The sequence below is a fragment of the Triplophysa dalaica genome, chromosome 11 (genome assembly GCF_015846415.1).
Source record: "Triplophysa dalaica isolate WHDGS20190420 chromosome 11, ASM1584641v1, whole genome shotgun sequence".
Taxonomy (NCBI): Eukaryota; Metazoa; Chordata; class Actinopteri; order Cypriniformes; family Nemacheilidae; genus Triplophysa; species Triplophysa dalaica.
The window spans coordinates 15,930,750-15,958,022 of NC_079552.1; the positions used below are offsets into that span (position 1 = coordinate 15,930,750).

The 27,273-nt window shown below is 38.7% G+C and overlaps 2 protein-coding genes across 2 annotated transcripts; both read left to right on the top strand.

Annotated features, from left to right (window-relative positions):
* Window positions 1–5,269: 5,269 nt before the first annotated feature.
* Window positions 5,270–19,499, top strand: stox1 (storkhead box 1). Its single transcript, XM_056760783.1, is given in 6 exon segments — window positions 5,270–5,795; window positions 15,700–15,852; window positions 16,865–17,323; window positions 17,326–17,381; window positions 17,384–19,125; window positions 19,268–19,499. Coding segments are annotated over 6 exon segments (2,877 nt in total). The 5' UTR covers window positions 5,270–5,482; the 3' UTR covers window positions 19,422–19,499.
* A 2,423-nt stretch (window positions 19,500–21,922) lies between these two features.
* On the top strand, window positions 21,923–27,087 carry si:ch211-198a12.6 (uncharacterized protein LOC563253 homolog). Its single transcript, XM_056760859.1, has 2 exons — window positions 21,923–22,096; window positions 23,777–27,087. Exon 2 carries the CDS (start codon window positions 23,921–23,923, stop codon window positions 25,493–25,495), a length of 1,575 nt encoding a protein of 524 aa, XP_056616837.1. The 5' UTR covers window positions 21,923–22,096; window positions 23,777–23,920; the 3' UTR covers window positions 25,496–27,087.
* The last annotated feature ends 186 nt before the right edge of the window (window positions 27,088–27,273 follow it).

Below are 27,273 nucleotides of genomic sequence, written 5' to 3' on the forward strand. Positions count from 1 at the left end.
ATTTGCATTTATGCATTTTTACAGATGCTTTTATCCAAAGCGACCTACATTACATTGTATATACATGTGTTTCTAACTATGTGCAATCCCCTGAGATCGAACCCATGACCTTGCTGTTGCACGCACCATGCCCTGACCACTGAGCCACAGGAAAGCTGAAATCTTATTCATCTACTTTGCGGATTTTCATGATAAGTAATGCGATGTTTACCACAGTCTGCTTTCCCTCACGTCTTGATCTTAACCAGAAGCCTCTATATAACGCCAGTCAAACAAACATGAATATCACACACTTAGGTGACACTTTAAGCCATTGATACATGAGAGAGACCAGCGATGGGCAACGTAACTTCTGTCAACTCGACCTTAAATGAGATGCCAGGCAGTGTGTGAAGAGCACTTGTGTGGAGTTTTTGCTTTGACAGCCCCAGGGACAGGTAAAGTGGAGCAGTTGTTGAGGAAATTATCCTTTTTCCTGGCTCTGAGGCAGAGGTATACTGGGTTACAGTGTGAGAAACCTGGGACGCTTTTTGTCACTGCCTCTTTGGCATTTCCCAGCGGGAACACCACACCCCTGTGTTGTCTACGTGATTTTATACAGACGATTACTTGGGTACAGAGGTAACGTGTCTGCACAGCCTGTATTAAAACATTAGACTTCATTATTTAAAGGTAATATGTGTAATATCTTGGGAGGATCTATTGTCAGAAATCCAATAAAATATAAATAACTATGTGTTCAGATGTAAATAAAAACCTTACATTATGTTATGTTTTATTACCTTTTCATTTACATTTAGGCATTTGGCAGACGCTTTTATCCAAAGCGACGTACATTGCTTTATCCTATACATTTTACATAGGTATTTGCAATCCCCTGGGATCGAACCCACAACCTTGCATTGTTAACGCAATGCTGTTAACACTGAGCTACAGGAAAGCTGTATTGAAAATTATTACCATCTACATACACCACGGGTCCCCCAACATGGAATTCACGTAGTTGTTCCTACAGAGCGTGTTTCTTATATACATTATCTCCTTCGGCAAAGAAACAAAAACTCAATGACTTTTGTTTTGTATTCATTTGTTTAATGACTTAAAGGAATGTACATGTTTTGAAGAATGTTGTTGAATAAATGATGAAAGAATTGTATTTTTTGTATAGTCAGTGACTTGAATTTGAGAACCAGATTAGTCTTGTAAACTGGTAAACACTTTCTTTCAGCCCAGTTTTGTTCACCGAATAAATGAATGATTGAAAAGATTTACCTCAAAATATTCACTTGTTCATGAACGCTCATATTGAATCTGTCATAAGCGCTTATGAATGGGCAAAGATTTTTCCTAAATACCACTGTAAATTTCATTTTGTCTCTTAAACTGCTGTATAAGCCAAACATCTTGATTTCTAAAATGAAGCGGGGAAACTGCTCAAGTTTATTTATAACACGTTTTCCGCCATGAATACTTCAGTCCACGCACCAAAGCAACAATGAAAGCAAACACAGGAAAACAACTTCTTTCCTGTTCCTTCCTACATGGACTGCACGGAGAAAGGTGCAGACATTTCTATTTCCTTCCAACCATATTAAAACATGCCTTAAACTTTGTCTTGCTGACCCATTTTTAATGTAATGGAATACTTCACCGACACGGTTTCAGGGGAGGCATTTCCTGCGTTGCTGTAGTCACCCTAGTGAAGGATCACTGGAACAAGCAGGAGGTCTTTAACATGAAGCATTAACCTCCAACACACGCAAGGTTTGATGTTACTCTTTTACAGGGCATTTAGAGGAGCTGTGCTCCTTTCCTTTGAAGCTAGGTTCTTTAAATTCTTTGTTAAAATAAATGCGCTGTCCAGACACCACTTATAAAGTGACAGATGACAACAAACAGAAATCTGTCTCGAGTTCACGACCGTTACCAAAATGCTGAAAGTATAAAAAGTCAAACATCCAGTTTACTGTGTAAAGCTTCCAAAACGTACATCATCTTGTGCACCTGCAGTGCTCTTACTTGAGTATTTACTTCCTACTGTACCCTGCAATTACTTTATTACTTGGTTTTAAACAGTCTGCTCATCTTGCACTTAACTGTGAACATCGGCATGTTCAGACCCTTGTTTGAATCATATTGGGTTATTGGACGTCGTTATCTGTCATTAGTTAAATTGGATTTCTTGTGAACCTTTACAACTTTAAAAAAAAAAAACATTGACGCCAAAACAATGCCACAGAATTGACCAATTGCTTTCTATTCGTTCCCAGATGTATCATGTATAATGATGTTTCTGTCGTTTAAACATTTGGTGACACTATATGCTATTACACCACTTGAATATTTTCTAAGAAAGTTGAATTGATATATACACCTAGGTCTAGACTTTTTTCTGGGTACAAAATATGCATCCGTTTCCTGTTTCATGTAAAAATGATGTCCGTACAAAGACACATACTTTTAAATTTGGATCCTTGAGGTTTTAGAGTAGTCCCATGTGTCTATTGTCCTATTAAACCTAAATAAAGCATACCTGACGTAAGACGCAAAGTTTATGAATGTTTGGACTAGACCAGACACATTTATTCAGTCAAATGCTCATTTCGATGTACCACTCAGTACCACATAGATTTTTCTTCTGGCACTTTTAACTGCCTAATATACATCAACTGACACCATAAAACTCGAAACAGGAAGCATTGAAGGGCGTCTTTGATCCAGTTTACTGCAGGACAGAGAGTACTTGCACGTGCACTCATAATGAAAGAGTAATGAAGGAGTCGCATTTCAGCTCGAAAGGGAAATCACAGTCAAAGGCAAGTCTACAAGAACTATATTCTTGCAAGACATTCAATGAGAATGAAAACTCTGCCCTTAAATGCATTGTAGATTGTTGGACCTGTTCCAGACGAGTTAAAGAAGGAAAAAATCAACAGTGGTCTCCAGATCAAGAGTTCCAGTGAAAACTTTGTGCCTGTGATTTTCTTTCATCTCTAAAAACATGTGCATGTTAGTTAGTTCAATGGAATTCTTGGCCAAAGGGAAAACGCATTGAATCTTGACCTTGGTGAAATTAGGTAGTCTATATACAAAGAAAATTACCAATCCTGATGTGGTCAGAACATATGCTTTAAATACAGATGTATTTTAGGACACAGGGTCTTATTCATTTACTTGTGGGGGTCTTGAAGTTATATGACAATCTTCCAAAAAGAGTGCTGTCGTGCACGTCTACCTCTAACATGATTGATGGTGGGAAGAGGCAATGTATTCTTTACATACGTGAAGGAAACGCAATATCCGGTTCCACTGCCAGACCCCCACCCTGTGGTCATACACACATATCAAACCACTTTTGATCTGTCTGTCATCACACCAGACCTCCAGCTTTGATTTCAGTCGCCCAATATGTGAGATGAAAACGTCTCACAGATGGTGGAGAAATGGTGTTAAATGTTTGTTCTATTCAAGTAATATTTGGAATCTGCAGACAAAATGTTAATACAAGCTTAATCTGTAATATTCACAATTAAACAGATCAAGCTAAATATGTTCACCGTTAAAGATTTCTGCAAAATAACTGTAATATTCAAGTGCACGGCTAAGGTGCCAGAAAATAGTAAAATAAAAAAATTGTGACATGTTTTTATGTAATTTTACACTCACCATTTGCAGTTTATTTCTAAAATGTATTTTTTGGGGGCTTTTTCATGTTTTTAGTTAGCCTACAGAGTACAGTTAAGATCTGACAGAAAGATTTGGGCAGGAGATAGGGGAGCGGGACTGGCAAAGGACAGTTGAGTTGGGAATCGAACTCGGGTTACCTTGAACGCCCTGGTGCTAACCACAAAAAAGGCGCCAACATTTATTTTTTGCCGCATTTAAAAAACACAGGGAATTCTTTTCAACAGGAACTTAAACATTAAACAGCTGCAGCTCATACAGAACGCTGCTGCCAGGATTCTGACCAGAACCAAAAAATCTGAGCATATCACTCCAATCCTCAGGTCCTTACACTGGTTACCAGTTACTTCTAGAATCAACTTCAAAGTATTATTAATTGTCTATAAATCGCTTAATGGTCTAGGACCTAAACATCAGATTTCTCAGATCATCAGGATCAAGTCATTTAGAGATAACAAGGATTCACTCAAAACAGGGCGAGTCAGCGTTTAGTCATTACGCCACCCGTAGCTGGAATCTGCTTCCAGAAGACATCAGACTTCACCAACAGTAGCCACTTTTAAATCCAGATTAAAAACACACTTGTTTAGCTGTGCATTCACAACCTGAGCACTGTGCTGCTTTACATCAACTGCACTTCTATTTCTAATTTACTTTTATTTGCTCTTATTCTTTTTATATATACAGTCACATTTTTTATCAATTTTATTGCTGTTTTATTGTTTCTTAAAATCTAAAGTTTTTTGTGATCTTAAATCATTTGCATTTTAAAGATAAGACTTATTTCTTTCTGTCAATCATTTTATGTAAAGCACTTTGAATTGCACTTGTGTATGAAATGTGCTATATAAATAAACTTGCCTTGCCTAAACATTTTTTTCAGTTTAGGTAGGTATTAAAACATTTTTGGAGTTCATCTGTATTTTTTTAATGTTATCTAAATACTTTACTTTGTAAAAAAATATTTCACTACATTATAAAATATATATCACACTTTTACTGTAGTACATTTAATACAGAAATTAAGTAGCCTACATCTAGTGATTTTCCCACTTTAAAAAGTTAAGATACAGAAGTAAAAGATACAAATACTAGATTTGAGCTTGTACTTAAGTTTTTAAAGGTAAAAAACAACATTTATGAAATGAAGAGGAGTAAACAGTATAATATATGCTTTGTAAAGTGAAGTAAAATTTATTCAAAGTAAAAACACTCTTAAAAATACAGATATTTAAAAATGAACTTGATGTTAAAAATATCTGAGTAATATCCACCTCTGTTTAAATTTTTATATTGTAATGTAAAAATATGCAAAACTCTAAATGTACAAAAATGAACTATGAATAATTTAAAACAGATTTGGAGTCTAAACCCAAGATTTACCTCCTTATTTGGGTTATAAAATATATCCCCTTAAAAATCTGAATGACAAAAACCCAACAGTCAAAATCACTGAATAAAGTAACTAGCAATTTCTCCAAACACAGTTTGTTTACTACCTGCGGTGTTTTAGCGCAGTCTAGACGCGACCACGCCTTTATAATTAGAGGTCTTTTCTCATTGGTCGACAGCTGCTGCGTCAAGCCTCTCAGCAGCGGTTGCCTAGGGAGCCCGCAGATACCGAAGTACTGATGCAGAACACAGACAGACGCGACCGGGAGCTCCTTTGTAGGAATGTGGCACATCCAAGCTGTCTTTTTGCAGTCTTCCGGTTAACCGAGCCGAATGATGTGATCCTGTTGGCAAAATAATTACAATGAGATTCATTTGATCGAGTCATACGTACAGAAGGGAAGAAATGTCTCTACAGCAAAGAGTGGTGCAACTGTCAGCCGCCTCGCTCGCCGTTGTTCTGTGTCGGGACGAGGACACCAAACACAACGCCTCCAGCACTCACGGACAGGACGTGTTTGAGGATTTTAAATCGCAAAATTCACGAAGCTTTTGGAATAAGAGGCTCGTAAGCGCGGTGACTGAAGTTTCCTTCCAAGGATGGTTGGAGAACTACGTGCTGCTTGTTCAAGGGAATGCCAACAACCTGGAGGTGCTGAGGGAAGCTTGGATGCGCAGGGCGCTCAGGTCACCCAGAGGATACATCATCAAAGCAGTGGGTAGGTGATGTACATCGGACTATTTAAAATAAAGAAATTCCATGGGTTTGCTTCAATGCGGAATCACTTAATGTGTTGGATTTCATTGTCTGCTCATTCGTTTGTGAAATAAATAGGCTTGGATGTCATCAAACTGACGGTAAAGCTTGCAACAGTAGTTCGGTTTGCAGATATAAGTGGGGTTGGTGTGAACAAAGACTCGACTTGTTCTATGGGAGGGACATTTGAGAAAGGCTTTAGGTTCAAGATTTGTTTTCTTAACACTTTGATGATCTCTGAGTGTCATGGTGGCCTAAAACCAAAAGACGGGAATTATATCTAAATCCATGTTTGTTAAGAAACATGCGTGGTTAACACCTTTATTTGACCAATATACTTCTTAAATGGACTATATACCACAACATGCCCCACTCAACCTCACCCTCTTTAGACACACACAGACTGTTTCCTCTTTGTTTCTTTACAGCACACATGATTTCATTCTGTAGAAGGTATCTACCTAACCTGACCAACTATTGCCTATGAAACCTCAGCATGCTTTAGGCATCACTGTTTGCGTGCAACATAAGTGCATTATTTCCAGATGACAGGAAATATGATTTCTGGGCGGCATTGTAACTCCCCTGTTTCTCTGACTTCATTTCCACGGCTCGGTTTAAGCCGAAGTAGTTAACCAAAATTGTCGCATCTAAATTCTGCGTGGGTTCAATAGGAGTTTTGTTGGTTTTGATGCGAGGTTAAAAAATGATTGGTCACGTGTTGAGGTGAGAGACCTTTTGTGACAGTGTGGGTTTCTGTTGCCCCAGGTGTCGCCGATTCCAAGAGGCATCTGGTTTGCCCTCTAAAAACATGAAGCAGATTGTAAGAACGGCCATTTGCTCCTGCTGTCGCAACCACAGAAGCAGCATGTTAACAAACACTGAAGTTGTGGACACGGAGAGATCGGTATAGAATTGAGAAATGCGTTAGGACATCACATTACTATTGGCAGTAGATGTTAGAAGCAATGACGTACATTGAGCTTTTTACACTTTTTGCCCATTGGATAATTGATGTATGCCCTCATCTGCATTTCAAAATTCTTTAGACCTCGGGTTGGATTGTCCAACGTGGTGACATGAGCTCAGCCCTAGTGTCTCTAGTAATTTATAACTCATTCACCAGGGCCCATAGTCCTGAGTTATGTGCTGTCCGACAAGCGATTTTATAGCTTTGCCCCTGAAACCGATGTCGCTTGTTTCATGCTTTTTGGACATTTTTGAAGAAAGTGCAAGGACATTTTGTTGGCAACTTGGCAATTGATCTGTCAGCTTTTAAATATGAATTACATGTGATTATGGCTATCTAAATTTTAACCAGTTAACAAAAAGTTTTATCAGATTTGTTTTTATTAAAGATGATATATGTCTAAGGGAATATATTTTGGTGCATTTGGGTGCCTGGCAATTTTCTTTATCTGCTTGTTTTAAAAGGATAGTTCATTCAAAAATCTAAATTCTGTCATCATTTACTCACCCTCATGTTGCTCCAAATCTGTTTTGTTGAACACAAAAGAAGATATTTTGTTCTGTGGCACCCTTGACCACCATAGTGTTGTAGCAGGATTTTTTCCATGTGAGGTCAATAGTGCCCCAGTTTTTTTCTTTCCCACATTCTTAAATATATCTTCTTTTGTGTTCAATAGAACAATGAATACAGGGTGAGTAAATGATGACAGAATTTTCATTTTTGGGTGATTTATCCGCTGAAGTGGACTACAGAGTTCCACACCTCTGGACACCGATCTCTAACTTCTGAGTTTGCTGTTCACACTTGCTGATTTGGGTTCACTCTTTATATACTTTCAAGACTTTTTGCGAGGATCCCCAAAGCCCCATTCTGTAGGCTTGTGTTTAATCAGCAGGAAAAGGTTAGCGGCTGTGATTATCCGTTAGCAGATGGGTTGATGAATTAGCCGGTCACCCTGTCTGTCCTCTTGATTATCAGTATACATTGGGTGAAAAGACGGATTGTTCTCTGGGGTCTAGAATACTAAGCACTGCACAGTGAAGTTAAAGCGACCTTGTTGTTTTAATCACAAGGGTCACTTGCTCATTATACTTAAATTGGACCACTATGGTTAGTAACTCAATTAGCAGGATAGTTCACCCAAAATATATATACATTTCACCATTTATCCACCTTCATGTCATTCAAAACCGAACATGACTATTTCCTCTGGAAAACAATAGAAGATATTTGGAGAAATGTTACAGTGGTTTTGGGTCCATACAATGGAAGTCAATAGGGACCAGTGTTGTTTGGTTACCAACATTCTTCAAAATATCCTCTTTTGTGTTCTGCAGAAGAAAAAGTCATACAGGTTTCAAATGACAGGATCTAAGTATTTCCCTTTTTAGGTGAACTATACATTTAAAAGCTAAAATATTTGGTTGATCTGCAGGGGTCTTTGACGATAGTTGCGAAAAGATATTCAAGCATTGCTCTAGTCTAACAGACTTTAAATTGTCAAGTTCTTACAGTGATTATCTGTGGTCTTTGCATTATTGAATAACTTTGGATGATGCTTACTTAACATTCAATATTCATGCTTATTGTTGTTGATGTGTTCTAAGGCACAATTTAGATGTTTATTACCATGCTGTGATCTGATATCATTCAATCAATCCATGAATCCATAGCTACTGATGACATCTCTCAGATCTCATCTCATTAGCCATGACATGGCATCGTGCTGTTGTCTTTTATCTGAGGTCAACACCCTGTGGTTCTCATGCATTGAAAGTTGCCCTCTTGGATAACTAAGCACCAAAGGTCATTGCTCTCTGGTCCTGCCCTCAAAGTTGCTGACCACAACATTTCCAGGTGTGCTCCGTAAACAGAGGAAGCACAGTTCAGTCAGCATGTGTTTGTAAAAGAACAAAAGCGTTCCTATATCCATGCAAGCAGAACATAAATAAGAAAAGAAACTTGCGTATACATAAAACTGGACTGAAACTTCATTGAAATATCCACACAGCATCATCACAGGCAGATGATCCGGGATACACAAGATACATGTTAAAGTGATTCAAGTAAATAAAATAATCCGTGTGGTCATATGCCGTGTACATGGCCAGTGTTGGAAGATAAAGGTGGAGCTAGATTAGGTTTCTAAGAAAGCAACCAATGGAATGTTTTCACAAGATAACCAAACACCAAACCAAAGCCTGCCACAAGAAGCCATGTGTATTTCTTCCTGAATCAACCTTCTTTGACTAGTTGAAATCTCGTATCCTTTATCCCCAACGTTAGTTAAACAACCCTGACAAAACAGCAAGATAGATGGGCTATTATCTTTAGTCTCTCTCTCTCTGTCGTATGGAGCTTCTTTCTGTCTCTCTGTCTGCTGAGACTAATTTCACTCGGAGAAATGAATCTGTTCGTTTGACTTCAATTATCTTCATGCTGTAAATGTTCATGCTGTCCAAACACAGCACACAAGACTCGTGGTTTTTGGGCGTGTATAGGTGCCTGTGTAGGGGTTTCTCTATGTGCATGAGTGATCCGGAATTATTTAGGCATGTCTCGCTCAATGTTTTCCTTCACAATCCATATAACTGGATGGATTTCCTTTATTCATCCTGATAGGAATGGTTTTGCCATTATATTTGAAAATCAGATGTCCGTATACTGGACATCGCTTGCAGAATCCTTTTCCCATTCCACAGGAAGTCAACCCTTGATGAAATCTGAGCTGCATGACATATTTATGGAGATCACACCCAGGTGGAGATCTAGGCCAGTAAAAACAAATGAAACGATTATCCTGCTCTCCTACTGGTAAGAAATGCAGCAGATGTGTCTTGAATAAGTGAACCATACTTGTCTCATATATTCATTCGACCCCTGTGTCCTGTCCAAAGATGATGTACGCGGTGTACACTGTTTAGTAAACATGACCTGAGTGGGTGCTCATAGCTAGATACTAAACCCAATTCAATGCTTCTACTTGACAAGATACTGTAACAAGGTTTTTAGCTGTTTGGGACTTTTGGGTTGTTTTGGACAATATGTGATGTTCCTCTCAATGTAAGGATGACACAACTAAAGTCTGAGCTCAGCTTTAGAGGAAATGGTTCTCATCTGGTGGAAATTACCAGAGTAGATCTTAATTAGTGGTGTACGAACACTGTAAACTGTGGTTTTGATAATGGTGGTAGTATTAAACGCTTGAAATACACAAACATGAGCAAATCACAAAACAAGGGGTGAAAAGCTTACAATTAAATACAACACACAATACAGGGTATGCAAATGATATAGTATGACATCATTTTAAGCAAATTTAAAAAAAATGTAAACGAAAAACTGATTTATTTGCAAAAGATTAACGTTCCTCAAAGCTTTTTTTACGCTTATTTTGGACATAATGTGGACTATGTTGGCAGAAAATACGAGACTGTTTTTGTCATGTTTTAACCATAAATATTACCTGATTACAAAATAATTAAGTCCCAAAATCCAAAATAGGTTTACTTGTATTTTAAGGTGCACACTTTTGATAAAATAAATAGCTTATATGTCATTATTGATTTCAAATATATGTTTTTATAATAAAGGCTATCTGTTATTGTTGCTGTGCTTACACTTACTCTTCTTAAGGTAGGGAACCTATTTACATCAGGTCAAAAGAACTTCAGTATACTTGAGCCTGGAAACCTGAGATACCCTGCCAATTGATAATGACCTTCTTTTGTGTGATCTGATACAACACGGTATGCACAGAAAATAGCTCTCTACAATGAAACAAGACTGTTGAAATTTTTCTGTACCATTTCACAAAATAAAATATTGGTTTAGACACCATTTTCAGTTAAGTGTGTGAGGTTAATAGTGTCAAGAATGGTAAACGGATGTTAAAGTACCTACAAATCTTTTGCCTTTTATTCTAAACATAAAACATAAATGCCTAGATATGTTTTGATCAGTGTTCTCTAACGAATTCTACAGTGTGAGGCAATGTCTTCTGACTACACAAGTTAAGAGACTATGTCATGAAGGCAAATTGAATGTCAACATTGTAAAGTAGTCTTTATAACCAGTCTTGCAAACTAGAGAGTTCATTCATCATTCCTTCATGTCAGAATCAGTCGAACAGGTTTCTTTTTCCATTATTAAGACACAATTTTAGCATCAGATTTCAAACCCGCACAAAATAAATACAACTTGAATAGTTGTTTGTGAGAGGTTTGCCCTTTACACACTTTTGAGAAGTACTAGCTTCAGAAGATATATGGAATTTTCAACGTGACAGTAAAAAGATAGTAAAGCGATCTTAGTGGGCTCAGGAACCCTGTACTATAAGTATATATTAACAAGATGCACCACTGCCATTACAATGAATTGGGAGGTGATGGTAATGGCAAAGTTATGATACGGTCCATATCAGGTTAATCATGGATTTAAACTATGCTATTTAATTGTGATTTTTGCCAGCAACACCAGAAATATCTGCCTGGAGATAGGACTGTTGTCTTGCTTTTATGTAAATAGCTGCCCAGAGGCATTACAAACATGGTCGTCGAGTGGCACGACATCCGTAAACGGACTTTGGTAGTATTGACAGCATTTTAAATCATTAATATTTAAATGAGTTTATTAACAACATGCAAAGCAAAGAAAACAATGCCCACAACTGGTGTAAGAAACTGCAAACTGGTGGCAACTGAATTTGTTGACATGATCCATTGGCCTGTTTATGCAAATACTTTTTAGAGGAAAAGAAAACCATAAAACATATATTCAATAATGTTACATCTTTACAAACAATTTGGAAAGTGAGACTAGTTGTATCTTCCAAATCTGGTCTGCTCGAGCCTTTAAAATATATTTGTGCATGTGTAGAATTTATTCTGCTTTCACTGCCTTTGAATCTCTTGAGTCATGAACTTGGATGTTTGAAGTGCTGTTTTATTGGTAGGTGACCTCTTGACCTTGTGATATCATCCAGACATGTTTTTTATTGGTGAGCCAAGACCAATTCACCACCCGGGCCTCCATATAATTGCCTGTTGAAAACATGCAATATAGTGGTGCTTAATGGGGTAACGTTCGATCATACGTTAAGCATTTCTAGGGTTGAAATCTGTTTAACTCCAGACTACCCATGCGTGACTTTCTATAGTGTTGAGATAATTATCTTTTAATTCTTTTAAAAGATAATTTACTTTTTCGCAATTTCCAGTAAAGCTCTATGAGTTCATGGGATTCAGCTGTATAAGCAACGTTAAAAATTCTAGTATAGATATAAATTCATGTTTATTTAAAGGCAATTCTTTAATGTTGTGAATTTCATCTTTGACACCCTGCGTGCTTTCAGAAGCATGTCATTTTAGCCTCCCATAAAGCACAGAATTCCTCAGGGCCAGGAAGTCGCCTACATGTGTGGTGTTATCGGGTTACCTTTTATTCACTTTCTCTTTCCCACCTTCTCCAGAAGAATTACAGCCCACTTTGCATTTCTGTTGTTTTGGCCACTCACATTTTGGTGAGGTTAATGTAGGTCAGGTTTGCTCAGTCCTGCTCCTGGAGATCTTACCTTCCTGAAGAGTTTGATTCCAACCACTTTCCAAATTCCAACACACCTGCTTCTAATTATCAAGTGAAAATAAAGTCTGTGGTTAGTGGGTTCAGGGTCTTTTATTAGGGTTGGCAGCTGGTTGATCTCCAGTAGATATATAGACGTGATATATACCACACCTAACCACTTTATGCACATAAACTTTAATTACCTCTGTGATTTCCTTGTGTGAGGTTTGACGCCCACCAGAGTGTTTTCAACAGAACTCAAACAATATTTTTCTGTGTCTAGGTTAACCTGTTTAATGCTTGACATGGGCTTTTTGTTTACTTTAGATTTATTTATTTTTCTTGCTTTTTATCAAAGATACAATTTGTACATTCCAGTAGAAAAATGTATTTAATAATATTGTAATTAGTTTACACCCAAATTTAATTTTTATTTGCCGCATTTCAAAAATACATGAAAATTTGGTATAATTACAGTGTTTTACAATAATCTTTGCCTTGAGCAAGAATATCCCATTGAGCAGAAGATCCCACCTTCTCTTCAGAAAGATCTCTAAAATCACACCTCGTGAAAAACACATGAATGCAATGGGGATGAAAGAAAGCCTGCTCGAGCAGGGTGTGAGGCGGTATGCAAATATATGATTTGACAGAAAAGTGGGACATCATATCATTGCGTCTTTCCATACCAAAAATATTTCTAGAAAGAATTGCCTACCCTGCTTTTAAAGTGCAAGCATGCTTTTTATGGTTAATGCAAAAAAATAAGTTTAAACTTGATGCAGTTACAAAAATCTGTATTTTAATATTTTTTTACATTTTTCGGGTCTGATAAAGTTTTGCATTGTTAAGGCCATTGCACATTGAGTTCGAAATTTGCGTCCAAAATTTCTGCAAAAAAGAAATAAATACGACCTCCCGTTGTGTCAATCACATTTACACACTGCCTCTGATATTTTCGTCCGTCATAAAAAAACGGACTAGGTTTGATTTTTTGATTTTTTCCGCATCCGTAGCAATATTTTTGAGTAGCGTTTTGACAATTTACAGACACGAAAAACGAGTGCCAAATACGAAAAAACGGATACGAAAATTTCAAAGACCTTTAATATGTGTTTACTGTATTCTAATCTGATTAAAAGTATTCTACAATTTCTTAGTACACTTTACTTCAACCCCCACCAATGTATCATTTAACTTAAAGAAGCCTTGAAACCGTTGTGATCGACTTCTTTTCTGTTTCGTGTCGTACATCTGAGGGAAATTAGAAAAAATGTAGGACGGAGCTTTTTTTTGCCCTTCCCTTTTTGATTGGTTTGTGCCTGGCCATTGTACAGTGAGTGTAGTCATACCTCTTTTTTGTTGCTTACGTCATGTGGTGAAAAGTTGTTGTTGAGAGGGGGAAAGGAGCTTTTTTTTATAAGTGCAAATGAATAAAAAAACAATGGTGTGTGGACAAATAAATCCTCTATAATATTCAATGCAACACTGTGTAAACACTTATAATTTTCATGTTTGATTTCATGGGGACTTTAAGTTGCATGTGACACCTTCCTTGGCCCTATTCGCAAAGTGACATGGTTGTCATGGTGTCCGGTTAGGTATTTATGTGACAAAGGTTTTAAAGTCGTCAGAGTAGCTTCATGATACAATGAGGTCAGTTTCCCTGGAGAAGAGGACATGTGTCCTTAGCAACAACCACATGTCCCAAAGAGCCAGATCTTCTGATTGTTGTGCAAACGTTTCACACTTTCTCTCTGAAAAGAATCCATTTGAAGCACACTTAAACCAATAAAAAAAAAAATGTTGTTAGATTCAGGATTTTTTGCACGCGCGGTTTCTGTAATGTCTCTAAGATGTCAACGACAACCTAAATATGTGCTGTTCCCTGACCACTTTCCTGAAACTAAAAAAGACAATTGGTTTTTCAGTTCATCAGTTTTTTCTCTCAGAAACGGTCAAAAACGTGGAGAGGATTTCCTGTCTAAGACCCTAGACGGGATGTTTTTTCACATGGAAAACAGTGTCAAAAGTGATCATGAAGTAGAAAGGAAATGTTTAGCATACTATTGAGCATTCGGTCACAACAACACACAATGGATTTGTTGCCAAGCACACTGGGAGTCAGACATTTAATGGGAAGGAATGAGGACAAAACGCCAACCATGGGATAAAAGTGACTTCTTGTCAAATGTGTAGGACTTGAATGGGAAGAGACCGTTTTATTTAACATGCTCAAATAAACCCAGTAACATTGGTTGTTATATTTTATCTTTACAAGCAGTTACATTTTTTTAAATAAAACAAAAATTGTATTGTGGCGTTTTTGTGAATTTCCTCATACTGCTATCAGACTGTGGGAATGACTTATGTATTCCATATGTGGGGAGCACAAATGTTTACATTATTCGAGGATAATGGCCTTTTCATTAGCGATCGCAAACTTCTAAGAGAGGCACATATAAACAGGCCTCCAGCAGCAGACAGTGAGATGGCAAACATGAACATATGAAGGAAAGACTTGCTGCATGCCACAGTCTTGTGAATCAACCGTGTTTCCAGGCCTGAGAGGGTTTGGTCCTGGGAATACATCTAAACATTAGCTACAGATGAACTCGGTTTGGAGGGAGTCTTACCTGGGCTTTGGTTTATTAATCAATAACAGAATGGAAAGACAGTGGTGGCAGGTGTCCAGGATTCAATGTAGCCCTCCCTAGTTAATAATCAGGACTTTGCAAGCGTGACATTCAGTACAGGAGTTGACATTAATGCTTGACCAGAAAACCACGGAAAAAATGGACCAGTAAAATTTTAAATGAGGGTTGGACAACTACATCTAAATGCAAATTCAGTGCAGGAAAGACTTTTTGAAATTAGGCACAGATGTGGCACAAATGTATTAACCCAGACATCACAGGAAACAGCATTGCTATATACACATTTTGCTAATAATTTGAATGCATTTAAGCTGTCTTGTTAAATATTTTAGGATAAGTGACGTAAAGGGATAATTTGCCCAAAAGTGAAAATTCATCATTTATTCTCCCTCATGTCATTCAAACCTGTATGACTTTCTTTCTTCTGCAGACGGCAAATAAGCTAATATGAATATTTTAAAGAATGATGGTAACCAAACAACACTGGACCCCATTGACCTCTTTTGTATGGACAAAACCACTATGACATTTTTCAAAATATCTTCTTTTGTCTTCCACAATTGAAAGAGTCATATAGGTGTTCAATGACATGAGGATGAATTAATGTACGGATGAATGTGATTTTTTGACTTGAAATCAGAAATAGACAATGTAATATTTTTTTATTCTTTCCACAGGTGATCTCTCCCCGGTGCAGATGTCACCGATCTCCCAGTCTCAGTTCATCCCGCTGTCTGAAATATTGTGCTCTGTCATTTCGGACATGAATGCTGCCCATGTGGTTGTAAACCAGGAAGCATTGATCAATCACATGATGAAAGCGCACCCTGGTAACTTCACATCCATTCAAAGCAAATATATGGGAATATGCTGGAAAATATCATGCAGTATTTTATATAATATATTTACGTATACTAGAACCAAGTGCTTACACTTTTCAATATGATGAAAAATGGCAATTCCTTATGTATTAAAGGGGTCACATGACCAGGCTAAAACATTATCGTTTGGTTTAGATGCAATGTGTAAACACGATTTAAGGTTCAAAGGTATTTTCCACATACCGTGCATGTTTGTATCTCCTCTTCGCCCCACCTCTCTGAAATGCACAGATTTTTTTAAAAGCTCATTGCTCTGAAAAGCTAGGTGTGGCATGATTGGCCAGTTAACCAGTGCGTAGTGATTGGTCGAATATTGCTAGCGTACGGCACCTTACTTGCGTATACATTTGTGCGGTCTTAATCAAATTATACCACAAACTGACGTAGATTTGTTGGGGTGTGCTAGAATGATAGAATGCATCTTTTGTTACGACACTTTAATTTTTGCAATTTTACGTGTCTAATACACGTATGGGAAACTTACTGTATAACACACCAAAGACACAGAAAAACATGTATTTGTACCATATGACCCCTTTAATTGAAATATTGTAATATATGAACAATGTGTTATTTTCTATACATTAATATACATATTAAATTATTTAATTTATTGACAAATGTTCAAAATTTGCTTTTGCAAAAACAGATAACTCTGATTAAAAAAAAATCAAGTAAACTGCAGTTGGGTTGTTTTGATTAATAACTAATACACAATAAAAACATGATAACTAAAAAAAAACATGATTTTTGAAAAATGTTTAACTGAGTTATATTATGCAAGTTATGTTTTTGCTAATAAACTTTTCATAAACGTGTCTTGTGTGTTCAACACCCAGCAAAAAAAAATTTTTATTTGAAATGAGTTCACTTATCGTAATATATCCAGGTAAACATTTTGCGAACACCTCCATGTCTTGCTGAAAAGCCACACTGACCCCAATATTTCCATTTTGTTTAGGAATGACCATTCCTACCCAAGATATCCTCTACAATGCTCTGGGAAATCTTATAAAGGAGAGGAAGATTTATCACACTGGCGAGGGCTACTTTGTTGTTACTCCTCAAACGTACTTCATCACCAACAACATGGTGAAAGAGAGGAACTGGTGGAGTACCGCTGACAATGACCTGCCCTCACCTCCTCCCATCACGTACCTGGTGAGCAACGAGAGCTGCATGGACGCTATTACTGAGGTGCCTGGCATGGCTCACTGTAAATCCTGCAGCTGTTTCACCTCTCCATCCAACGTCCCTCCATCTGTCCAAGATCATCAATCCACCAGCATAAGTGAGTGCACGGGCAGAAGCCTCAAATGGCCGAGAGAGCACAAGCCCTCCGTTCAACACCAGTCCACGTCTACAGCAGCAGATTGCCAGGCCAGCGAGATTAGCAAATCCACCACCAGCCGTAAGGACAAGAGAAAGCAGGTCGCAAATTCGGCCTTAATCTGTTTCGAAGAAACCCAGGCAAGAAGAAAGCAAGCTCAAGAAAGAATACGTCACATTCTCTGGACAGTTTCCACCTGAGGAATGGCCTGTCAGAGATGAAGACGATTTGAATAACCTCCCCAGAGACCTAGAACATGCCATCATCAAACGGATCAACCCAGAGCTGACTGTGGACAATCTAGTCAAACACACGGTTCTTATGAAAAAACTTGAGGAGAAAGCTGAGTGGGCCACGGAGAGAGCTGTTGACAAGGGCATTTCCACCGAAGCTCTTGTGTCCAAGCAAAGGCATCAGACCTCAAAGACCGGGGGCAGGAGATTGGTCCCTAGAGCTACTCGAAGTAAGAGAAAAGGGCCTTCGTCCAGAGAAAAACAGAAAGCAAAGAACAAAACTCAGCCATGTGCTGAAGATTTAGAGGCAGATGATCCGATTCTGCCTCACCTCAGACCGGAATTGGTTTTAGAGGACCCGGGCAACCATGAAGAAAGCACGATTCTGAATCCCAAATGTGTTTACAAGAAACAGATAGAGAACCCATTTTTTGCGTCACCAGGAAGAGACATGGAACCAAATGCTGGTCATAAAGAACACAGGAGGAGAGAACCCAAAAATCTAATCGCTGAGCGTCGAGAAAGAACCGGTCACAGGTCAAAGTCTTGGGACCCTCACCGGGCCAAAGCAATTCCTGACGGTGTAGAGAGATCTCATACCTTAATGGAGGCACCTTGCGAAAGAGCCCCAGTGGACTCCAGCTTGGACGTTAAACCAATTACAGAGCTTTGTGGAGATTACAGCTCTATCTACCCTCAGAGCAGTACTCTAAGGATAGAGGACAAAATTAAGCTGCGAGAGAGCAAAGTCAGAAGCAGGGAGTTGAGAAATGGCCGAGTAAGAGAACATAAACACACCGCTTTTCAGGACGGAGACACGAGAACTGATCCCAACATTGTAGATCCCACATATTTATGTGACACAAAAGAAGCACCTCTCTCGTGGCCCGAACCCACAATTCAACGCAGACTTTCCCTACACCTACTCAACAGCAAGGAGGAGTCCCATCACCGTCCTGATCTGTTGTCTTCACATCAACAATCTGGCACCATAACAAGCAACCAACATCTGTCCAACGCTCAGAACCGAGACATGAACCACAGTGAGAGTGAGGCCTACAGTGATGATGAACATCACATCTATCAGAAGACAGATGAAGATGGGGATGTCTGTAGCTCCTTTAGCGTGAATGAGGATGAGTGTGAGCCATTGCACACTGGCACATCGCGCTGCCGTGAGCCTGTATGTCTGGATGAAGACTGGGATGCCAGTTTCATCGAGGGCCACGTATCCGGTGCCCATCACAAACCTGTAAGCACCACACACAGACAGCATGAATACAGGTGGCAGTCTGTGTCTCTTCTTCAGCAATCTGCCAGTTCCAGACAAGATGCCCAGGGCTTGGGGAAAAGACTACATGAGTCAAATTCAGTAGATGACGAACCCACTGAAGTCCTGGAAAGCAGCATTTTCGACTACTGTCACACAAGCGAAGTGGACTCAGAAACAGAAACAATACATAAGTCTGCAGATGAAGCTGAGGGAAAATCCAACCACTGGATATGTCACCCAGAGCTAAAGGACTGCCACCAAAACACAGCAAAGACAACAGAGGATGCTGGCAACATCCACAATACAGGTCAACCGACAGGAGCCTGTGCTAGAGAAACAATCGAGAATCTAAGTAACACAGCAGATAGTGGAATTGACTCGCCAAGGTTAGTTGTTTGTTTTGATCAGTTTATTTCATAATGTAGGCACTGGATAAATATCAGGAAATGATATTCATAATAATTTACATTATACTTTTTACAGATTTTTTTATAGAGATTACGTTTTCTTTTTTGCCTTGATTTGCAGGACTCATATGAGCTTAACCTCCAGTAACTCGGCCATACTCAAAGGACTGAAGCACCGGAGTTTCCTGCAGAATTTAGAAAAGCTCCACTCCAAGAGTAACAACATTCATTCTCAGAGTTCTCTACTCAAGCTTACTCCTGTCATGAATGTTTAAACTTTAAACATCAGATCGGAATATGTATAAAATGTATAGAAGTATTTTCAACAAATGTAAATAAAAAATTCAAGATTACTAGGAAATGAATTTAGGTAGAATTTTATATACTTGCCTCATTACCATTTTGCATTTAACCAATAGTTTGATTCTTTTCTGTAAAAACGTTTTCGTAAACAGGTCCTTAATTGTTAAGAGAATGTCGGAACATAACAAGGGATTATCTGATGACAGGACCCATACGTTATCTCTCTATAAATAGAAGGCAATTGGCACAAATAAAAGTATGTAAACAAAATGCCTTTATTCTTCATTTCGCTTTCATCAACATTAATGAAAATGTATGACCTCAAATGAACAAACAAGTGTGGAAATTCAACATTAAAAATAACATGCAAATAGATTTAGTCATAATATGGAGATTTATAAAAATGGCTTGCCAAAACATATCTGATCAATCTGAGATAGCAGAAATGATCCAGCATTCCTCAATAAATAATTCCCAGGCTTTACAGTGTTATATTTGTCAGCAATGTAAGTATAATAGTCTGTGTACACTTAGCATATATTAACATTAAGATAAAATACATTCTATAATTATTCTTTATACTAAAATGTGGTCGTGTTGGATTTCTAACAACAACAAACCTTACCTTTGCAATGGCTCTGCCATTGATGGTCATGAAATATTCATGAGTTAAAGGGCCCGAAGCTAATCCTGCATCTAAACTAACAAAGGCAGGCTGAGGTAACCATAGCTTACTGTTAAAAATAAAGCTATTTCAAAACCTTACAGTTAGACAATGAAAACTGGATACAGTATCATTAAAGATCTCTGAGCTATACCACACACAGTATGATTCTAGCAACTTGAAGCAGGAGGCTGAGGTGAGAAGCTCTACAGGTTTAAACAGGAGCTCGGCAGATGGCGTTGTTGAATGACAGGTATTAAATGATGGCTGACTGTGTCATGTTTCATTCAGAGTGCACCTGCGGAGAACAAAGAGCAAAGCCTCCCCATGTTCATAAAAGACAGCACATGAATACTGTAGGACACAAACCGCAACTGTTGTCTATATTTACTACACGTTTTAATGTATTTATAGAGAATAACTCGGAAGACAAATTGAAATACATAAAAACAGCAAATATAGCAATACACCATGTGTTTCTTTATAATAATACACGGAGCAATAGTGGTTTTACCTTTCCACACAGAAACCTTCAACAAGCAACTTGTCTGTACTTACATTATTTTAAAGCCTATGGCGCCCCTGGTGGCAACACAGATTCTGGAAAAACAAAATTAGAGATGTCAATTCTTGCTCCTGGATGGCCACCTTCCTGCAAGGTTTAGCTTTAACCCTCATAAAACACACATGCTGATCAGAATTTCAAGTAGCTGGATTAAACCCTGTATGACGGTGGGCCTCCAGAAGCGGGGTTTAACATCTTGAAGGAAAAATATAGGATAATACTTTTATGTTAAAGTACCACCTGATTTGGTTCTTCAAAAGTCCCCACCCGGGCAAGCAACATTGCAACTTTACACAAAAAGGGTAGAAAATATAGTTTTGTTGATACCAAACTGTGATATGTTTAATTTGTGTATAATTTTTTTAAATAAGGCATGGCAAGATTATTTATTCATTGCAGGAAGGGTTATTTCCTGGGTGCCATAATTTTACAAATGTTATAGCCTAGTATTTGTAACAGGCATAACCATAGACCGCATAGGCCAAACCTTGTGGTTTCGGGGTCGAACAAAAAATGTATGGAAAAATTAAAGTAAAATTTACAATTAAAACATGATTTGAAATACCATTTAAACAGATGATTTTAAAATAAGCCTATAAACTTTTGATTATGAAATTTTAAAGGGACAGTGCACCCCAAAATGAAAATTCTTTCATCATTTACTCACTCTAACACAAAGAAAGATATTTGGAGAAATGTTAGCAATTTGAAGGTTCTGGGACATTATACACATACACATACACATAGTAAAAATGTTAATCGATATTTTTTAAGAATTTCAAAAAACAAAAAGTTCTGCGAATTTTTTCTACACTGGTAGTCAATGATGTTCCAGAACTAGAAATTGCTAACATTCTTCCAAACGTCTTGCTATGTGTTAAACAGAACAAAGAAATGTATAAAGGGATTCGATTTGATCTGAACAGTAGCCTACTATTTAACATGCATACTATATGCATATCAAGAAGGATTATTTTAATAGCCCTATCTTTGTATATTATGTCACAATACTTACCAGGGGGTCCCTACCTCTCTCTTTCTCTCAAGTGTTCCTTAAACTATCTATCAAGTGGCTCCGAGTGAAACCATTTCCCTTGTTATCTCAATCCTTTGTCAAAAGTGTAAGGTTGTTTGTTGGCCAGCTGTGTTGGCGAACGCTTACTCCGCGTCGCTAGGGGGCGCTCATTCGCTCGTTTCTTAAACGCTTTGCATTTTTGCTCATGCGCAGAAACGCCGTTGGCGCCAGATGATCCGCGGCGCCATTCTGCTACGTCCGAAAGAAGGGAGGGCGAGAGAAAGAGTGACAGAGTGCAGACCGCAACCAGGCAGTGCAGACGCAATAGAAGGAAGATCTTTACGCCACTGAATTCAGCGACACTCCCAGGAGCGCATTTCGAAAGACAACAAAAGACAAAGAGGTCGGAGATTTTTTAAAATAATACTGTGTGTACGTGATCCTTCAATGTTTATGTTGACGGGAGATTATCCTTGCTACTGAATTTAGCTGGCTAATTAGCGTGCTATATTTGCGTCGGGGTTATTATATAACCAGTTTTACACAATCCCTTGTGGTGTAAATTATATTGTGTCTCTTATGATATTTAGACTCGTAGGGGTCGTCACTATGCGATGAACAGCGTTTGTTCGGCGGTAACGAAGCGTTATGGACGTCACAAAGTCCGGAGGTGTTCTATAGCAATGGCGACGGAGGCAGCTAGTGTTCCGCTAGCGAGGGAGCTTAGCACGACGACAGGCCATTTCACGCAGCTAAAAATCAGCTAAGACTGTAGCATGATATGCGCACCTTATAGCATCCGCACGCTCGTGACAAGCATAGCGGTTTGCCCCAGTATAACTCACAACCTCAGATGACTTTAAATACATTTTGAATTGTGTTTATTTCGACGCCTCACTATAAAAACGCGTAACGTATTATGTAAGAAGGGGGGCGCCTTTCCCGGGCTTTCGCCAACAGTGTCCGTCTTTGGTTAGCCATTTAATTAGCCATTAACTTAAGCTATTCGCCGTTTAAGTGTTTAGAGGGGTACGCACGATTCCCCGTGCCATTAATTCAACAACTTTATTGATGGCCCAGATGATTTGCATGTACTAACGTCGTGGGTTGCCTGAGTGCGTGCTTATATGGTTCCTAAGGGGCGGAAGCTACTCGCGGCGGCCATTTTATAGCTAGTTAGCTGTTCCAACCCTAATGCACAAGATGCCTACCGAGAAAGACGTCGTGTTTTCTTGAGTCTGTCGTGTCTGTGACTGCGCAACATTACACCACTAGGAAGGTGATGTACGACTGATAAATAAGCAGGGAAGTTTAGAATTGAATGTAAACTGTCACTTCTATCTATAAACTAGCTAGTTCGCCAGCTAGTTAGCAGATAATGCATGCTCAGGCAAGCTAACTAGCAGCTATTTAGCCAGCTAACCTAGCCAAAATTGACAGATCCAGCTGTCTATATGAGAAAGTTTAAAAACAAGGGAAAAGTTTGGTTTTATCTGTAAGACGTTTGAGGAGGTAAGTTGGGGGTAGAGCATTGTTTTTTTGGCTATTGATGTCAATGTGTCAATTCTCGAGGAAATGGGAAATACGCACCGTTTAATCTTGTTTACATAGCCTGAAAAGTTAGCCAAATATAAACGCTTCAGAGGCTATGCTTAGCAATATTTAGCCACATAGATTTTTGCTAACTTAGCTTGGGTTGTAAACAAAAATGAGACAGATCTTTAAACAGACTTTGGCAAAATAATGTAGATCATATTTATCTAACTGTGCTTTAATAGTTCTTGATGTACACAACTCTTGGTTTTGGCGCAGTGGATTTGCTTGTGCATCAACTTGTTCAGATATGACAGTTTAATTTTGAAGTTTGCCAAACAGTTAACTTGTCAATTGCCTTTTTAGTTGAAATGAGTCACATGAAATAGTTCTAGCATGAAAAACCTTATGCACCGTTTACAGCTTTATTTCTCAGTGCTTTTGCATGCTTTAATTTAGTTATTCATACACAAACATTTTGATGGGTAATTACTTTTATCTGAAATGTTGCACTTTCAAAAACATTTAAACATTTGTTCTCTTCCCACAGGCAGGACTCCTCCTGACTCAAATCTGACCGAACCTGAACCAAGCAGCCCCTCCCGTTTCTTTGCAAGGAAAGCGGTGCTCGTAGAGCATCGCTTAGTTTCACTCAAACGTAAAAACGGAAGTCGTCAGGCTGGAGTGTGTCCTGATGGCGGAGTCAGAGACTGACTGTGACACACCGGGTCTCGATACGTTGGGATCCGAGTGTGTCATAGCCCATACGCAAGTCGGTGACTTGCATTATGGGGCAGAAACTGAGATTATGACTCAGGAGGACAAAAGACTTGACCTGGAAGCTATTCATGGCGATTTGGGAGCTGTGACTTGTGTGGATGTGGTAACTGAGACGGACCACGACTACATTAAATCTGAAATACACCATGATCACCATCAGTACTTCAGCAGCGCAGAAATCAAAGGCAACGAGCATTTGCTCGGTGAGGTGCTGTTGAAGACCGAGATCGGCGGTGGAGAGCATATTGTGAAGGTGGAGTCGGACCACGGAGGGGAGCTTACAGTGGAGTCTGAGAATGGTATTATTATTCACGAAGCTCAGGGGCTGCAGTGCAGTGAGTGTGGTGAGATTTTTGGCAGTATGACTGACCTACATGAACATTTTGAAATCCATAAAGCGACTCACCCCTACATTTGCGTCCACTGTGGTGAGAGCTTCGCCATCGAAGCCAGCCTTAGAAGTCACATGAAGATTCACATGAAACTTGATAAAAGTTATACCACTGGTCTTGAGATGGTTGGTAAAGGAGTCATTGATGCATTCAGTTTGAAACCGCACCAGCTGATGCATTCTCCTGAAAAACCGCACAGATGTTCAGAATGCGGCAAGAGCTTTGCAGCCGCCATCACTCTCCGCGAGCACATGAAGATGCATTCGGATGACAAACCCTACAAATGCACCCAGTGCAGAAAAAGCTTTGTTCGCAGACGCCATCTTAAGAAACATCAGGAGCTGCATGCCCGTGACAAGCCGTTTACCTGCTTGCAGTGCGGAAAAGGTTTCGCTACGGCTTCCAATCTCAAGCAGCACCAGAAGACCCACGTTGGTGACAAGCCAAACAGATGTGCCCAGTGTGGGAAATGTTTTGCGTCAGCGTCCACGTTACGAGAGCATCAGAGAATTCACTCGGGAGAAAAGCCCTACAAGTGCACCCAGTGTAGGAAGAGCTTTGTTAGGAAACGCCACCTCAAGAAGCACCAGTTGGTCCATCAGGGTGGAAAACCCTACCGGTGCTCTCAATGCGACAAGGGTTTCAACCATTCCTCTTCTCTGTCAAGACATCACAAGGTCCACATTGAGGCAAGGATGTATGCCCAGGCTGATAAGGATTTCCCCTTCGATCCACAATTAAAGAGGGAGATGAATACGGGTGAGAAGCCATACAGCTGCAGACATTGTGAGAAGAGCTTCAATCACTCCTCCTCACTATCCCGACACCAGAGAACTCATTCTGATGGCAAGTCTTACACCTGTGCTCAATGTGGGAAGAGGTTCAATCATTCGTCCTCTCTTGCAAGGCACCAACGGGTTCATTTGGAGAAGACCTCTTATAGTGCTATGTCACCAGGAAAGGGATTCCCGCACACTACCATCTTGAAACAGCGAATCCTTCAGAGCGAAAAACCATACAGGTGCGCTCAGTGTGGAAAGGGTTTCAATCATTCGTCATCACTGTCTAGGCATCACAGAATTCATCTTTCTCAGTAAAACCGTGTCCCTTCCCGAAGGTGGGGTTGACCAACTTGATGATGGTGAAGGGTATGGCAAGATGCAAACAAATGCAAAACGGACTGGTTCTAAAGGAACTGATTATTCAGAATCCATGTACTTTTAACTTTTCAAGAGCAATGGTTTTCAATTTGCAATGCTTGACGTTGATAATACGGATAAATCCCCATTGTAATGTGCTTATACAGTTTGACTAAATCCGCCATGTTTCAATGAAATATCTGTGATTAAAACTGTAGACGAAATTTGAGATTCCATCATTACTGGCTTGTGTTGGTCATGTTCTTTGTGGCTTCATGAAGCTTTCAGGAGTTTAAGTCTGGCACAGTCTTGTACGAAGTATTAGGTCAAATTGGTTTTGAATGGCAGGTAATTGAGCGAATAGGATCTAGACACAACTAGTCACTCCCCTAGTATGTTTCATTACCCTTTTCTGTATCACTCTTGGGTTAAGAAGCAAATATGTACCTGTAAATATGTGTTGATTTTCTTTTATATAGATATGTATAGGTAAGTAGTGTGCTGTTGTCTGAAAATAGAGCATTTTTGAAGAATGATCCAGTCTTATCCATCTCTTGTAAGTAAAATATTATGGAGCTTTAAGGGGATGTCACCAGTTTAAAAAGACCTGTCTAAGGCATAATAATAATAATAAGCATAATTAACCCCTTTTGATGAGACAGCCTGACAAACCTCCAGCAGTAGACAATGCAAAGTGTGGGAAAAGTAACTTATAACATTGAGTCTGGAAAATTGAAAGGGTAGTATGCGTTAAGAATTAAACAGGACACAACCTGTATATTTCCATATATGCCTACACCAATGGCCGAATGTATACTTACGAAGGTTTCCCCAGCTATTGTCAGACAGCAATGTAAAGCATTTAGTTATATTCTGAATACACAGCAGAGGATCAACATTTACTAAATAATAGATTGTGTATACTTTAATGCAAATACAAAGTATAGCTTGCTTTTTGAAATGTTTGATTTCATTTGTTTCCCCCCAATTCCATGGGTATGTGCTTCTATTTACAGTTATGTGTATGGAAAAAATCTTTTACAAACTGATGTATTTTTTTAACAAGGTTTGGGTAATATGAAAGGGAAATGAAAGGAAAAAAAAACGTTTTTATGGCAGTGAACATTGTGTTGAAATTATTCTTTCTTTTCCATTGAATAACAATTGTGCTTAATCATGTAGCATAGGTTTATTCATTGTGTTAGTTAGGTGCCTTATTGCATGCCATGTAGAAATGTATGCTGAGATATAATAGAAAAAAACTTTTGGCTTCTGCTCCCTTAGTTTCTTTACATACTAATCAATGTTTTAATTTGACTTTCTGTATTTTTTTTTGCTTCTCTGTACATGAATGTTTACACTGTTACTTATGTCTTTTAATTTCCTTCTCAGTCAACTAGCCTCTTTCTAGATTAGAGGTTAAAGAAGTTGCAATGCCATTGATCCATATGTTCATAGCCCTCTATAGTGGTCAAATCTTGTCCCATATGTCTTTCCCCCATCTTTGAGTGGCTCACCTATATGGATAAATAAAGGTTGTTGACTACCAACAGGCTTGTACTCTTTCTGATGTTAGGGGATGTAGAAATAATGTGTTGGGGATTTCAATTAGAAATGTGACATTTTGGTTAAAAGGAACGTGAACATATGGAGTTGCATTTCGTGTGTATACAGTGCCATCTGCTGGTGGCCTTTCAAATGAGTAAAATTGACTTTTTTTATTTTTTAACTTAAGT

What these genes read in the sequence shown, in the direction of transcription:
- si:ch211-198a12.6 (XM_056760859.1), top strand. Translation starts at nt 23,921, where the DNA reads ATGGCGGAGTCAGAGACTGACTGTGACACACCGGGTCTCGATACGTTG.